The 14,643-nt window shown below is 47.7% G+C and overlaps 6 protein-coding genes across 6 annotated transcripts; 4 read left to right on the forward strand and 2 right to left on the reverse strand.

The window, feature by feature from the left end:
* Positions 1–402: 402 nt before the first annotated feature.
* F5B22DRAFT_636786 (uncharacterized protein) lies at positions 403–2,408 on the forward strand (the record flags this gene model as incomplete). The annotated part of the gene is made up of 3 exons (XM_047977338.1): positions 403–1,374; positions 1,437–1,726; positions 1,787–2,408. 3 exons carry the CDS (start codon positions 403–405, stop codon positions 2,406–2,408), a joined length of 1,884 nt encoding a protein of 627 aa, XP_047830250.1.
* A 1,559-nt stretch (positions 2,409–3,967) lies between these two features.
* Positions 3,968–5,819, forward strand: F5B22DRAFT_609099 (putative O-methyltransferase). The gene is made up of 4 exons (XM_047975117.1): positions 3,968–4,440; positions 4,507–4,618; positions 4,675–5,126; positions 5,176–5,819. Exons 1-4 carry the CDS (start codon positions 4,143–4,145, stop codon positions 5,487–5,489), a joined length of 1,176 nt encoding a protein of 391 aa, XP_047830251.1. The 5' UTR covers positions 3,968–4,142; the 3' UTR covers positions 5,490–5,819.
* Positions 5,820–6,090: 271 nt separating this feature from the next.
* F5B22DRAFT_636788 (ketopantoate hydroxymethyltransferase-domain-containing protein) lies at positions 6,091–7,888 on the reverse strand (the record flags this gene model as incomplete). The annotated part of the gene is made up of 4 exons (XM_047977339.1): positions 6,091–6,478; positions 6,822–7,426; positions 7,484–7,769; positions 7,869–7,888. 4 exons carry the CDS (start codon positions 7,886–7,888, stop codon positions 6,091–6,093), a joined length of 1,299 nt encoding a protein of 432 aa, XP_047830252.1.
* A 1,402-nt stretch (positions 7,889–9,290) lies between these two features.
* F5B22DRAFT_647140 (uncharacterized protein) lies at positions 9,291–9,630 on the forward strand (the record flags this gene model as incomplete). The annotated part of the gene is made up of 2 exons (XM_047978826.1): positions 9,291–9,528; positions 9,578–9,630. 2 exons carry the CDS (start codon positions 9,291–9,293, stop codon positions 9,628–9,630), a joined length of 291 nt encoding a protein of 96 aa, XP_047830253.1.
* A 256-nt stretch (positions 9,631–9,886) lies between these two features.
* F5B22DRAFT_210210 (cytidine deoxycytidylate deaminase family protein) lies at positions 9,887–11,447 on the forward strand. The gene has a single exon (XM_047969673.1). The coding sequence runs from the start codon at positions 10,136–10,138 to the stop codon at positions 10,850–10,852; it is 717 nt and encodes a 238-aa protein (XP_047830254.1). The 5' UTR covers positions 9,887–10,135; the 3' UTR covers positions 10,853–11,447.
* A 642-nt stretch (positions 11,448–12,089) lies between these two features.
* On the reverse strand, positions 12,090–14,117 carry F5B22DRAFT_636792 (uncharacterized protein; the record flags this gene model as incomplete). The annotated part of the gene is made up of 4 exons (XM_047977340.1): positions 12,090–12,312; positions 12,373–12,508; positions 12,599–13,130; positions 13,287–14,117. The coding sequence occupies 4 exons, from the start codon at positions 14,115–14,117 to the stop codon at positions 12,090–12,092; spliced, it is 1,722 nt and encodes a 573-aa protein (XP_047830255.1).
* Positions 14,118–14,643: the final 526 nt, after the last annotated feature.

Below are 14,643 nucleotides of genomic sequence, written 5' to 3' on the forward strand. Positions count from 1 at the left end.
TGTATAACAGTGTTTTCACAGCAGTTGAAGAGCTCATGATAGCTGCTGCGCAAGGCTCTGCAACTCCCGACGGGGACTCGTATTACCTGCCTCCCGCGGCAAAGCTACGACAGGGTATGATTATGAGTAAATGAGTAAGGGAAGGCGGCGACATGCCTACACTGTAAATTGGCGGTGGGAAGGAAGATGCAAGTCAGCGCAGCAATCTTGGCTTCTCTTACCTTGGTTAGATGCCTGAAACGGGTACCCGATGGCCGATACCCGGATACCCGATTTTCCTTGACGTCCGCTCATTGGACCGCTGCCAAGGGCCTCAGACCTATCTATACTACGGTCCCGAACGGTTGCGTGACGAAGCTGAAGAGCATACCCGCTAAGTTAATCCCGTCTAATTCACATATTATGAGTTCGGAAGAGCAGCTATTGGTTGGTACGAAGAGTTTGGGTAGCCGTGTTTCCGTGGCCTGTCTTCCATGTCGGAGTCGTCATGTCCGCTGTGATGCGCAACAGCCCGTGTGCGTACGGTGTTCATCGGAGGGGAGAACATGCCAATACGTTAAATCCCGAAGAGGTGGATTGAACCGGGCAAAATTAGCAGAACGGCGTCGAAACACCCAGAGTGGTAATAGGACTACTGTCGGTTCGCCGTCCGACAGCCCCGACAGGTCTTCTTCAGTACGGACAGCCGCCTCAGAATGCCGGCCGTCGGGCGACTTCCTCTCAGCTTTATCAAACGGGAACAGTGTTCAATCCTCAGAACCAGAGACGAGCGACTTGGAAGAGACGCTCGGGACGCCAGACTCGGTCGACATTCAGGTTTCGAGCATCTCAAACGACTTTCTCATCAAGCTTTACTACAAACATTTCCACAGGTGTCACCCTTGTGCACTACCGCAACGCAGCCTTCAGCATTACTATGAGAGGGTCCCGGAACAAGGAAGCTTGGCGCTTCTGGTCGCCGTTATGCGTTTCATAGGGTCATTGTACTCGCATCCAGATCTGACCTCACAGTTGCAAGACAAGGTCATAGAAGGGTTCCAGGCCGCAAGAGGACTTCCGCCCGATCCATTCCTAGCCCAATGCCATCTTCTCTATTCTATTTCTCTATACTGGACTGCCGAAAAACTAAAATCCCGCGAGGAGATTGATATCGCGATAGAGATTGTACTGGGGCTTGGCATGAATCATCGGGATTTTGCTGCCGAGCACGGGCACGGCGATATAGTTCTGGAAGAAAGCTTGAGGCGAACTTGGTGGCAGGTCTTTTGCATCGATGCATACTACGCAGCTATCAAACGGTTACCGACCTTTCGCTTATGTGAAGTGGATACCGATACCGACTTGCCGTGCGAAGAAGACGAATATGAATCAGGCGTAGGTTGACCTCCTTTCTCATGATCAGAGCTCGTCAGGGTTAACACAGGTTTCATTGGCAGTTAATACCTACCCCTAAAAGCCTGGATGACTTCGAAACAAGAGAATTTGGCCCCGAAAACCAAAGGTTCTCGTCGTTTGCCTACCTCATCGGAGCGACGCGTAGCATCGCCTTGGCACTCTCTGCTGGCTCGCCTGATTGTTCGAATTGGTTGTCTCCAAAGACGATAGCAGAAGTTGACGCCATTATAGATGGGTGGTTTCTTCTTCTCCCAAAGTCTAAGAAGGAAGTCTTGAAAGAAGGCAATATTGTTGATGAGCTTATGTTCCAAGCACAAATGGCTGTACACGCGTAAGTTGTGTTGAGACACCCCACCCGACAATGTTCCAATGATGGCTAATAGTATCGTAGGAACCTCATAGCAATACATAGGCCCTTTTCTAAGCTACCATTCCACCCTTTAGAAGGCGTTTCGAGCTGTCTAGTTGAGCCACCCAAGTGGTTACCGGTAAAAGATTCGGAAACCGTCCACACCCAACGGTGTCTCCAATCCGTTGAAGCCCAACTTGCATTCCTCGTGTTACCTGTACAGCCATTCCGTCGCAGCCCGTTCACAATATGCATGACAGCTGCGTGTACAAATACATTACTCGCGGCGATAAAGGCGCTGTACTCTGGACGACAGCTTGCGGTGGCTCGGCATCAACTTCGGTTAGTGGTCGGCTACATCAGAGCCTTAGCAAAGGTGTGGGCGCAGGGCGGGAAGAACCTAGAAGAAATCCAAATTATAGCCCAAGAGGTTCTGAGCCGGAAGAATGAGTTGCCACGACCAGTAACCTGCGAGAATGTTACTGCGAGTACTCAGAAGTCGCCTCCGGTCGACGGTCCGCCGTGTATCGGAGGGCTGGACAACTGGACCAATACCACAATCACTTTGGACTCTCAGGATTCCCTCGCAGCATACTGGAACTTTAGTACTGACTTCCAACCGGATATTCCCGTTTGGTTCAGCAATTTTCAGAACGGAGTATAGTGTTACGATACGTTAAGTTGCATGAGACAGTGTATGAATAAGTTCGACGCAACTGATTGGTTTAGGCATGAAAAGGCATCAGCAGCATTTGGGAAAGACATGGGTTATCTGGGCAACTGTTTTTAATTTTCATCCACCGTCTTCGTCTTTTCTTTTATTTATGCATTTCCCCTTCCTTTTCTGGAAGTAAAATATAGCGGGCGAATTGGCGCTCTGGCTATGGCGCGGTGGATCATTAAAATATTTACCATAACTAAATATTAGAATTTAAGGTCTATATTTAAGTCGACACATAGTTCTAGGGTTTATGGGTATTTACCTTGTGGAAAAATTTATTCCATTGGCCAAATATGAGACTTAAAGACTTTTAGGGTTCGTCGTCGTTCCTTAACGTTGTGATCTCACATAACCAACCTTAGATTGATAAGAGGGTATTTATTTGACATGTGTCGAGCCCGTTATAATTCGACACAGCCAATGAGCAGCCGACCTGTTAACTTTTTCTCAGCTCCATTCGAAGACGGCAAGATTGGAAGAGCCAGTGCTTCTTACTAATGCTGTTATGCTCTGAGAAACAGGATTGACAAGACGCGGAGGTTTTGATCAAAGCCTTAATGACCACAATTGTTTCACGTCTTCATAATTAGGCGCGTGAAGGGGAAGAAGAAAAAGCATGAACCGGGCTGTTGAAATGAGTTAAGGCGATGAAGAACACGCTGGAAAATTGGGCTACCCGTATAGGAAACTTAATTTATAAGCCTAGGGACTCGGCATATACACACTGGACTTCTTTATGTTAGTAATACTCTGGCCATAGTTAAGTCTTCAACTTGCTTCCTTTCCACAATCAGAAGCTATCGTAGCTAGCATGATAAGCGTGGTGGTATAGGCATATATCAGAAACACCGAATATTGCTTGTGTTGAAACAATCACCTGGAGAAAAACTAATAGCTATATTTATGTAGGTATAAATACTAGCTTAAGAGGGTGTCAGAACTTCGCGGCAACAGCAATAATCTCCACGCTCCCCTCAATACCCTGAATACCTATGGTAAGCTCGCCCTTTGTCTCGTAACTATGCCAGATTAGGTACACGGAACCGAGTCCTACAGTCTGACTGGCTTTATAGCCCGGGACATGTAACTACTGTAACGGTATGGACTCTGATGAAACAGCACGTTTCTCGTGCACTGGCAATTGGTTGGTGCTAACAGCATCCCCAATGTCGCCAACGAATGAACGCATATGACGTCTCAAGGTAGCTTGTGACCAGTTTTGTGGCCCATGAATATCTGTTTCCTTGGCGTAAGAACTAGTCATACATACAACTGCGTAACCATTATACATCAGATCATGAATTGTGTAACCCAGACAGGTTAACACATAACGCAGAGATAACGCCAGTGGTCAAATGGGAGCTGTTCTGTCACATCGTGCCTGCGTCTAATGCTCAGCTCATCACGTGAGAATGATCATCTGCGCGTTGTTTCTGGATACAGGATCGAGTCTATGGGATGCTGGAGCTGGTATATATGATGAAATTGTACTTTCCTTGCAACAATGTTCCACTATAATATGGTCCATTGTTTAGTACTCCACAATCTATACATGTCATCAAGATTACCCTCCTCCCACTCACCCCTCCTACCCCTCTCGTCTTTCTCGTCTTCCTTGTCTTCACAACTGTCCTGGTTCTTACATGTATTTGGGAACATATTTCCAGTCCTACCACAATGTCAAATCTTGAAGAGTTAATAACCACACTCAACGGCATTGAAGCAGGGAATTTCAAAGAAAACGATATTGACCGTTTGAAACTAATAGAAGCTGCCAAGAAACTCTTGGTTCGAGTAGAGGCCAAGGAAGAGAGATGGTTTGATCTCGTTTTCTCCCAGCCCATCGTCTTTGCTGCTCTAGAAATTCTTCTCGACCTCGGGCTGTGGCAGAAATGGACGGTGATTGACGGTGCCTCTAAATCTGTTGATGAACTCTGCGAATTATGCACGCCTAAATGTGATCTTAACTTACTTCGTATGCCAATGCCTTGTAACCCCAAGACCCTATCTAAAAGTCACTGGCTAATCTGTACAACTGTAGGCCGTCTCCTCAAGCTTTTGGCCTCGGTTAACATAATCGCAGAGACAAATGAAGATCACTTTGCTCTGACACACATGTGGCACGACGACATGTGGAAGTGGATTGCTTCACGGTTTGTCCTGACCTGTTCTAAGATTATTTGATTCTAGAACTAACTGGAAACTTCAGAACCGTTCACTGGAGTAGCTCAGCCGTAAACTTCCCGCGGTTTCTAGCGAAGACAGGTTACAAGGAGCCCCATGACCCCATAAACAGTAACTACGCAGACCAATCGCCCGGCCATCTCCATTTCTTCGACCGGTGCGTTGCCGAGCCAGCGTCCCAGGAGGCCTTCAGTGATTTTATGAAAGGCTGGGCAACATACAAGGTGCCTTGGCCAACATTTTACGATACGGACTCTTTAATGAATGGCGCCGATCTGAGCGATGGGGGTGTCCTTTGCGTTGATATTGGTGGTCATCATGGCATTGATCTCACACGTTTACTCGACAAGCACCCAGATCTTCCTCCCGGATCGTTGGTGCTAGAGGACCTGCCAGAAGTCGTCAATGGGGCTATAAACCTGAATGAGAAGATAAAGGTCATTCCACACGATATGTTTAAACCGCAGCCGGTGAAAGGTATTTCATACAATATTTATCTCTCGGAATAAGAGCTGATTATCGCTAGGGAGCCGAGCGTACTATTTCCATGCGGTGTTCCACGATTGGTCGGACAGTGCAGCTACGCAAATACTCAAAAACACTGTAGAAGTGATGAAAAGGGGCTATTCCAGAGTGCTCATCCAGGACATGGTACTCCCAGTCGTGGGTGCCACAGCCATTCAATCGACCATGGACGTGGAGATGATGTCGCTCTGTTCCGCGTATGAAAGAACGGAGGGTATGTGGACTAAAGTCATAACTGATGCAGGACTGAAAATCATCAAGATTTGGCAAGATGGTCGTGGCAACGAAGGTTTAATCGAGGCAGAACTAGCCTGAGCTGAACTATCCGAGGTCGCCCCGTAGACAATGAGCGTCCAAATTGAGCAGAGAAATTTGTATAAATTATTATGATCTAGTCCGTCTTGAAATTCTCAGAGTAGAAAGACGAAAGCGAGGTGAATACTTTTCAGCGCAATCTTCATGCCGTTGTTGAAAGAAATACCCCCTTTTTTGGTTCTTGTCAAGCCATCGTAATCGGATTAGCCAAGCTTGCAGTCTTCCAATCGCTAACTATGAGGTATATATATTTTTTTTATATAAGAAAGACAAAAGCCAACAGAATAAGAGTCCCAGAGAGTCGTGAGGTAGTGGGAAAAGAGGATGATGAGTCACCTTGGTGAAGTTAAGGAGTGCTTGCTTTGTTCCACGACATAATATGCAGCCACAGCTCTCGCCACTCTGTCCGAGCACAGTGGCTGGAGCCTCCTAAAAAGGTATCCCGGTACCTCCTCCTAAGGCAGCCAGTTGCCTACCATGCAGTACCTAGTACCTACATAGTAGTTACCTCCTACTGTCATCCTCATCACTTGACTAACTTAGGCACGGAATTATACACCTGTCAATATTTAGTCTGAGATTGTAGCCAGAAGACAGGAGATCACACTGCTGAGACATTGTCTACCTTCCTCAGGAACTCCAATCCTTCTCTGGTCTGTTCTTCATAAGCAATCTTGAAGATGGAATATCCCGACCGCCCCTCGCCTTCACCCCCACCCTCTCCGATCCAAGACAGGTCTGAGTCGCCCGAGCTTCCGCTCACCATGACAGCATCGACGGTGCTCACCGCTCTGCCCCGCGACGCGAGCTCGGCCTTGGCTTCTGCCGGTGGGTTTGACCAGGAGAAAGTCCTTGTGCGCTTCAAGGCTGTCGGGTCGGCACCGCAGCTGAAGACCGAAGTTCGCAGGATTAGCGCCACGCAGAAATTCGAGACTGTCGTCACGCATCTGCGCAAGATATTATCTCTGAAGCCGACTGACGGGCTGTTCCTCTATGTCAATAGCGCCTTCGCCCCTGCACTGGATGAAATTGTCGGCAATCTGCATAGAGTACGTGGTCTTTCCGATGACTCTTGGCACAGCCTTGTTTACTACACCTACTGCGTAAAGACGATGATTACTCATACGAAATTCTAGTGCTTCAAAGATTCGAACAATCAGTTGATTGTTGTCTATTCTATAGCCCCTGCATTTGGATGACTCTCTCCGAAAGTGATATCTAACAACAAATGACGCGCTTCATGGTATCCTCTTATCCCCTACTAATGCAAAAAAAGAAAATCGACCGCCGCCGCCGTCGCCAAGAACCATGTGAAACAAACTGACTCAGGACTTTTCGGATTCTCTCGTAAAGGCGTCGAGCTCTTCCTTAGAAATCGGATAGGTATGCTCGGGAGCTGGGTATTGACGGCTCTTGACCTCTTCCCGATAGGATTCAATGGCCTGCAGACTCTCTGCCCACACGTTGCCATACTGCTTAACAAATTTCGGGATAGTGCGACCAGGAGGGAAGTTACCCGACATGTCGACCTGCACGAGAACTTGGCCAGAACATCCATTGCCTGCTCCGATACCGATGGTGGGGACCGAAAGCTTCGAGGTGATGATGCTGGCCACTTCGGCGGGAACAGCCTCCACAACCATGGCAAAACATCCCGCCTCTTGCACGGCCAATGCGTCTTCGAGGACTCCCATGGCACCCTTAGCCGTTTTCCCTTGCACTCTGAACCCTCCCAGGGCATTCTGACGCTGGGGTGTCAGTCCAACATGGGCCAGCACAGGAATACCTGCCTGCACTATCTTTTTTATTGTTGGTGCCATTTCCTTGCCCCCTTCTAGCTTGATGCCTTGGACGCGCCCCTCTTTCACAAACCGAATGGCCGTAGCGAGTGCTTGCTCAGGCGATACCTCGTAAGAGCCCATAGGAAGATCCCCAATCTTGAAAGAGTTGGTTGGTAAGATTTAGCAGGCAGAAGTGACAAGAGAGGGACCTACAGTGAATGCGGCCTTGGTGGCTCGGGCTACTGATTTGCAATGCAGCAGCATGTCATCAATAGTGATCTCGCTGGTATCTTCCATGCCCAAGGCTACCATGGCCAAACTGTCACCCACGAGAATCACATCTATGCCTGCAGCGTCGGCAACGTGGGCACTTGGAAAGTCGTGAGCGGTCATGACGCTAATGGGTTCATTTTTCTTATACATGGATCGAAGGACACCCATGGTGACCTTCTTCCTGGTGGGGTCCAAGGACTTGCCAAGGGGTGAATGCGAACTCCATCTGTGCTGTGTTTGGCGCTGAAGCGTCGACGACAAGGGTCTAGCGACAGCCAGGGGCGTGCTCAATCTGATGCCCCGATATAGCAATAAGCCGCATGACTTTGCCAATGCTGAAGACATCTGAGCTATGATTTGGGGTGGGTAAGAAGAACGAGAGATGAAAAAAAGGTGAATCAGTCAGTTTTGGCAGGGCTCTTCAAGGATGATATGTTTTGCCAATAATATTGAAACTGAATCTTACATTTTGCGAGCGCGCCTGGGCATCCGCAGCGTTTTTATGCCACGGTCATGATGGTTTTTGCTGCGTACAACTGAGACTCCGGATTCTATTCCTGGTGTTTTGGAGGGATTGATACCGGATTGGGATTGGTCAATGCGTTTTGCCTCTTCGGAGAGTTAAAACGGGGTCAGACCGAAGGCTGCCTTGACTGATAAGATATGATAAGATAAATTCAAGCGTTCTTATCCGGCTATTGCCGAAACATGTTGTCCTGGCCAAACTCAAGTAACACCTTATATATGAACTTGAATTCTTGGACTACTGTGTATAACTTCGTTTGACCTTTTCGGCCTGTGGGGTGGCACGACAGCTGAGCAAAACGCCACCTCACCTCAGCTGACACCGACCGAAATCTGACCTCTGCCTTTGGTGCAGCTTAGTACTACGACACCGAGCACCACAGCAGTGTCAACCAGCAGTAGGATTACTTTGGATCCAACTATAAGCAACTCCTACAGATCAAGGACAGAGTTGATCCCAATAGAGTCTTCAACTGTCGAGAATACATTGAAAGCGAGGGCGGATCCTAAACTGGAGAATGTTCTGTACGCATTCCGAGAGATACCTAGATCAATAAACTAACAACAGTACTCCGTAGACGAATAAAAATACTGGTATAGAGCACGTTTAATAAATATTTTGGTTGCATAATAAGAATCTTACGTTTAGTCAGCACAAAACATTAATACCCCAACTCCCTACGCTGAGGGCTGAGAGAATCCCTGTGCTTGATCGCATTATTAACCAGCTAGCTATTACCGATATCGGTTGACTACTAGGTGGTGTATGAGAATGACCTATGTGGCTGTGGACCAGAGTTTCAGTAGCAGTGATGAGATCTTGGTACTCATGCATGCGAGACATTGGCTATCCACGCCCAATGGTATCCGTTCTAAGATCTTGCATTCTATCAGAGAAACTGTTAATGTACGCTGTAAGCCCAGGATGTGTGAGAAATCCACGTGGCAGTGACGTCGCAGCTCATGGGGACGAGTAAGAATATGACGTCACACCATGTCTGGCTCTGGAAACTCATAAGAAAGTGTCTCTTATGTTGAGGACAATTAAAGGCATATAAAAACATGAAGTAGAATACTCAAACTCTCGATTTACGTTTTCTCTTCAACTCCTAAGAAACCACCAATACTAGATCCTGCTTAAAAGATATCGCCCCCCACCAGACACACACAACCTCTCCACACAACTCAAATCCTGAAAACAAGTCACTTGAATATCCTCATAATGCCTCTCGAGAGCAACAACGACAAGGGCGCTACTGGCGCAGCCAAATTCGTCACTAGCACATTAGGCAATGCCGTCGGCGGCGTGGGCCGCACCGTGGGCAACGTCACGGGCGCCGCAACTCGGGGGGTCGGCGATACCATCACGAGTGCGACGGGCTCAGCTGGCAAGCCTGTCGGAGACGCTATCAGCAGCGTTGGCACTGGAGTTGAGAACGGCGCTAACAGCGTCGCTAAGGGTGTGGAGAATGCAGGTCAATGGAAGTCGTAAGGCCTAAGTTCTGGCAGTCATCCAAGTAACTGAGGTCACGGGCGAGTTTGAGGTTACAAACATTGTATGATATTGTTTTACGAATTTGGGAGCTTATGAGGAGCACAACTGTTATTCACGATACCCCTAAACCATTAAAATTACAAAACCTCGCAACCTTCAAGAACGCATTTCTTCGTGATCGTCGTTTCATTGGAGTAGTGGTTAAAGAATGCCAAGTCCTGAGTGTTGTTCCCACCGTGTGTAGATGAAACACTCCAACTCTTTTCACGAGCTGACAACTTGACATCTGATCTGATCTGCCATATTTTAGTAGATTATCTTGGGGGGTGTAAATCTCAAAGTTCAAATTGTCACTAGCCTCTAGCCTCAGTATTGCGGAGATCGCCGAAGCGGGACTACCCGACAGAGTACCTAGCACATTTCTATACAGCTGAAATAATACCCTTCAAGTTGAGAATGGATTTATATATCACGATGGTTATTTGATTAAAGGGAAAGGCATTCTTCTTTTGATACACATTACAACCCAGTCAAGCAGCATCTACCCAACTACTACTGGCAGTCCCCCAATAATGACCTCACCAACCTACGATTCAGACCCGCTACCTCTTTTGAAAGCGCTCCTCAATACCATCGAGGAGAGCGTTATCCCCCTGACTTCCAAGGGGGTATCGTCAGGCAACAAACTCTTCGGCGCTGCTATTCTCTCTAAAGCGGGACTAGTACCACAAACAGTCTCGACGAACAACGAGACGGCCTCGCCTCTCCTCCACGGCGAGATCAACTGCATCCAGCAATTCTTCGCGCAGACGTCTTTCCCAGACCCTCTAGACGCAGGAAAGCCGCCGTCGCAGCAGCGCCCGAGCCCGCGCGACTGCGTGTTCCTCGCGACGCACGAACCGTGCAGCCTATGTCTCTCGGGGATAACATGGAGCGGGTTCGACAACTTCTTCTACCTGTTCACGTACGAGGACAGCCGGGACCTGTTCTCCATCCCGTACGACATCGACATCTTGCAGGAGGTATTCCGCGTCCCTGCCGTCGGCAAGCAGGGCGGGGTAGACGAAGACCTGAACGCGAGGCCGTTGTATAACCGGCGGAACAAGTTCTTCACGGCGCGGAGCTTTGAGGATTTGGCTCGTGAGATTGGAGAGAAGTATGGAGGGGAGGAAGGGCGGAGGTGGGGAGATGAGATTGCGCGGGTCAAGGCGAGGTACGGTGGGTTGAGCGATACGTATCAGAAATCTAAGACGGACGCCGCGGTGGAGAGCGCGAGCTTCTGGAAATGAAAAGTGTACTGAAATACAAGATAGATACCTACCTCAATAGAAGGAGATCTCATTTGATCAACTCCATGCTGCCCTGTCCTGGAGATGACCTCCCCCAGGCAGGGGGTTTATTTATTTGAATACTCTATTACGGTTTCGTTTCAATGCTTTCCCAGTGTAATTTGGTATATAGAGCAAGCTTCAATACCGAATATATGAAGATTGACGATTTCGCTTTTAATTTATGCTCTAATTTAATCGTAAAATGCTCGCAGAATAAGCCATGGACCGATCCTGATCCTAATTTCTCCAAGCCGTCAACAAAGCGGAGCGAGTAGCGCTTGAGTAATTCTATGATGTCTGAACTCCATCACCCTGAATCCCCTATCTCGTAGACGTAATTTACTCGAGGAGTCTTAAGTACCGGTTCCTGACAGCGACCACTCCGAAGCAGTTATCCTGGCGTGGCTCATCCGTGCGACGCTGAGATTTAGGTGTCTCTTTGTTGTCGTAGGCAATAGCGCATCGATCTGGTCCGTTGCAGATAGGTGCTATCTGAGGAGTTAGTACCAGTGATCATCATTCGTGGCAGATAATACCAATGAGCTCAAGAGTTGTAGAGCCCCTGATCGGACAGCCCTAATCCTCGCTAGATGAGAAACATAAATATCTGAAATATAGATTCACTAACCTAACCATAGATATTGAAATGGGCCTCTCTCGCTCTCCTCGTTAGTTGTAAGGGAACTGGTGGAGGAAGTAGCCCGACCCATGAGATAGGGTGTGTTTGGGGTGTCATTTTTCGTAGACATTTTTATTCTACTGAAAGTAATATGTGATAAGGAAGTCAAACAGATAGACGAGAATAATTGAAGCTGGCAATTGGAATTAAGGGTGTATGTGGTGTTTGTTGATAGCCATTATTGTTGATGCTGGTTGCTATGGACAAGTAGTAAAGGCAGTGACGAGCAGATAATTATAAGTAAGGAGCTAGGGGTTTTATGGTGTCAGTAGCATTGCGCCTACCGTAAATGAACTTGCTTTAGGGAAAGTTCTGGGTTCCTCAGTCCTAAATCCAGTCGGTGATTTGAAGAGTCATACAGTCTTGAAACACAAGCAAAGAGCCCAAGAAGTTCAATGACTTTTTCACGTTCACAACTGACACAGCTTTGACTAAGGATTTGGAGGCGGTGCTCAATACTCATTCTTATTCCCTGTACTCCCTACATTCCAGTCTATCAACAATTTAGGGAGAACTCTAACCAGTCCGTTGCTCGTCAATACAGATATGTGGCGCTGCATCTTCCGAACAGGACGCCGCTCTGAGTTGATCTTGCTGTATCGGATCCGGTGATCTATCAATGTTGGGTGCACATGAGCCTGACCTCGAGCCTGCTGCTGAGCCTGACAAGCCCATCCGAGACGGATTCGATTGCTGTAATATCTGTTGGAGTAATGCCTGACTTGAGCGCTTTCGCGTCCTATTCTCTTCGTGTAGTATCTCCATTGACTGTCGAGTTGGTCCATCTTTGCGGATATACTCAGATGCATGGTCCAAAAGAGGAAGAAAAGTATAATGACGAAGCCCGTCTAGGGGACCTTCAGCTATGTCTGGGGTCTGGTTAATTTGCTCTCTGACCCTGATTCTTTTGTGACATGCAACCCCAATCGAGCGGCCTGGCTTTTTTCTACAGTCCATCTCATATTCACTGGCTTGGGATGACCACTGAGAATCGTATACACGAATGTGTGACTGATAGTCTTGACATTGGGCTTGAAGCGATGGTGTTGAGTTTGATTGAGAGGCCTCCTCTAAAATCGGCAGAGGCCTGTAGCTTGAATCTCCACTGTGGGCGTCAATGCCATGAATATAGAGGTCTGAGACCGTTTCTCGGCGCTCGGCGGATGCGGCGTTTTCTACATCATCGAACAAGCCCAATGGTGTCAGCCAGTCATTCGTGCAAGACCTCGACTTAAGCCTAGGGAAGGAAGTTATTGGGGTTGTGGCAACCATGTAATTGAAATTGTTCTGAAGAGGCTGTTGAAAGAATGGTTCGGATGTGGCCCGTTGTCCGCGTTGGCAAAAACGTCTAGGGGAATTCGAAAATCTACGAGATGGATCGATCCCAGCACTTTCTCTTCGCCCGAACCGACAGGATTGCGGCCATGAGACATGGCGACTTGGAAGTTCGTTTAATGGTGAGTATCTTAGGGGTTCTCGAGCCTCCGCTGCTGAATTGCCGATCTCAGAATTGACATCACAAGCACCATTTCGGTTTAATGCGTCCGAGAACAATTCCTAATTGATCTCTGTAATGCTCTGGCGCGATACTACACGAATCAAAGTCAGTATTTATCATATACAAAGAATATCTAGCTGAGATCGGGATGTGCAATGTGCGGTGACAATAGGACTTGATATAGGTAGAAAAGAAACATCGGATGTTCCGGGTACCATACTATATGTCGATTTTGGCGCGGAAGGTGGAGGTTGAGAATCTACCAAACCGTCGGATGAGCTGAAGCAAGGCTGAGGTGAGCAAAATGTGGTAGCTGGTTCTGCGACAGCGGGATCACTTGGGATAATATTCTCCACACGAAGCGTTGGCTTTGTACGCTGACCTCTTGCGAATAAGAGTGATCGGCAATCCGGCAGGCCCTTATTATCATGAATGCTGCACACACCGGCAATCACAATATCAAGTATGCCTGCGATGTTATCTGTGGTGATCAAGTAATGATCTTCGGGCGGTTCGAGATACCGTATATCTGGCATTGTCTGTTTTGACGATGAAGGTTTATCGTTTTCACCAATGGTCGTTGTAGCTAGAGGATCGATACCATGCCGTTTTGCAGCTAAAAAGGTCCGGACATTGCGGAAGATACCATCCATTCCTTGTTTACTGAAATGACTTTCGAGCTGCGACTGGCTGACAGTTGGCAAACTGACCTGGTGGTGGCAAGTAGGTGTATCTCGCTCTCTACCGGTATCTGAACTCCCATGTCGCGCTGTGATAGTCGTTGAAGGGGCTGGTATTAGTTGATGCACATTGGAGGTAACGCCGGAGGAATTTTGATTCGATGAAGTAGCCAGTCCCGAAGGCATACAGACTGATGAGAGAGGTTCTGAAGATTGTGCAGCAGAATTGAGACCCTCCGGGAGCTGCTGCTCTTGTGGATGTGTAGCGATGCTCATAAGCCGACTTGTAGGCTGCGTAGAATAAGCACTGAAGAAGTTATCGCCTTCAAGGCTTGCGAAGGATATTCGATCTGATGGTAAGACCATGATAATCATTGAATTACCACTTCTTCATATCTCAAATTTCAAGGGTGACTTGCTTGATACGTCCAAATCTTAACTTAGGAACGAGTAGAGATATCAATCTGAATCCATTAGGTGATGAGAAGTTGATTGTCAACACGAAAGCCTAGGACATCATATATGACCCAATGTTGGGACACACACAATTTGAAAGAATGGGCTTGCCAGCGCTTGCCGAAATATGGTTTGATATTTGCCGAAGGTAGGCGAATATGCCGAGCATGAATAGCAAAGGCAAGCACCTCTTAAAGATTGCATCAACTCGAGAAAAGTGTGATCATCAGGATTAGAAGCTCATGGATTGATCAACATGACCAAAGAGCTCCTATCAAGTAGAACACGCATTTGCCAGACCACAAAGGATGTCTCAAACCGGATTGACTGTTGCACAGCCCAATGTACCGCGCTTTTGCCTCTCTCCAGCGAGGAGGTCTGCTTGCTATTTCCAGACACGGTGAACGAAGGAAGGTATAGGTTCTCCGCCTAAGTC

The sequence above is a fragment of the Xylaria bambusicola genome, assembly GCF_022495145.1.
Source record: "Xylaria bambusicola strain CBS 139988 unplaced genomic scaffold F5B22scaffold_24, whole genome shotgun sequence".
Lineage (NCBI taxonomy): Eukaryota > Fungi > Ascomycota > Sordariomycetes > Xylariales > Xylariaceae > Xylaria > Xylaria bambusicola.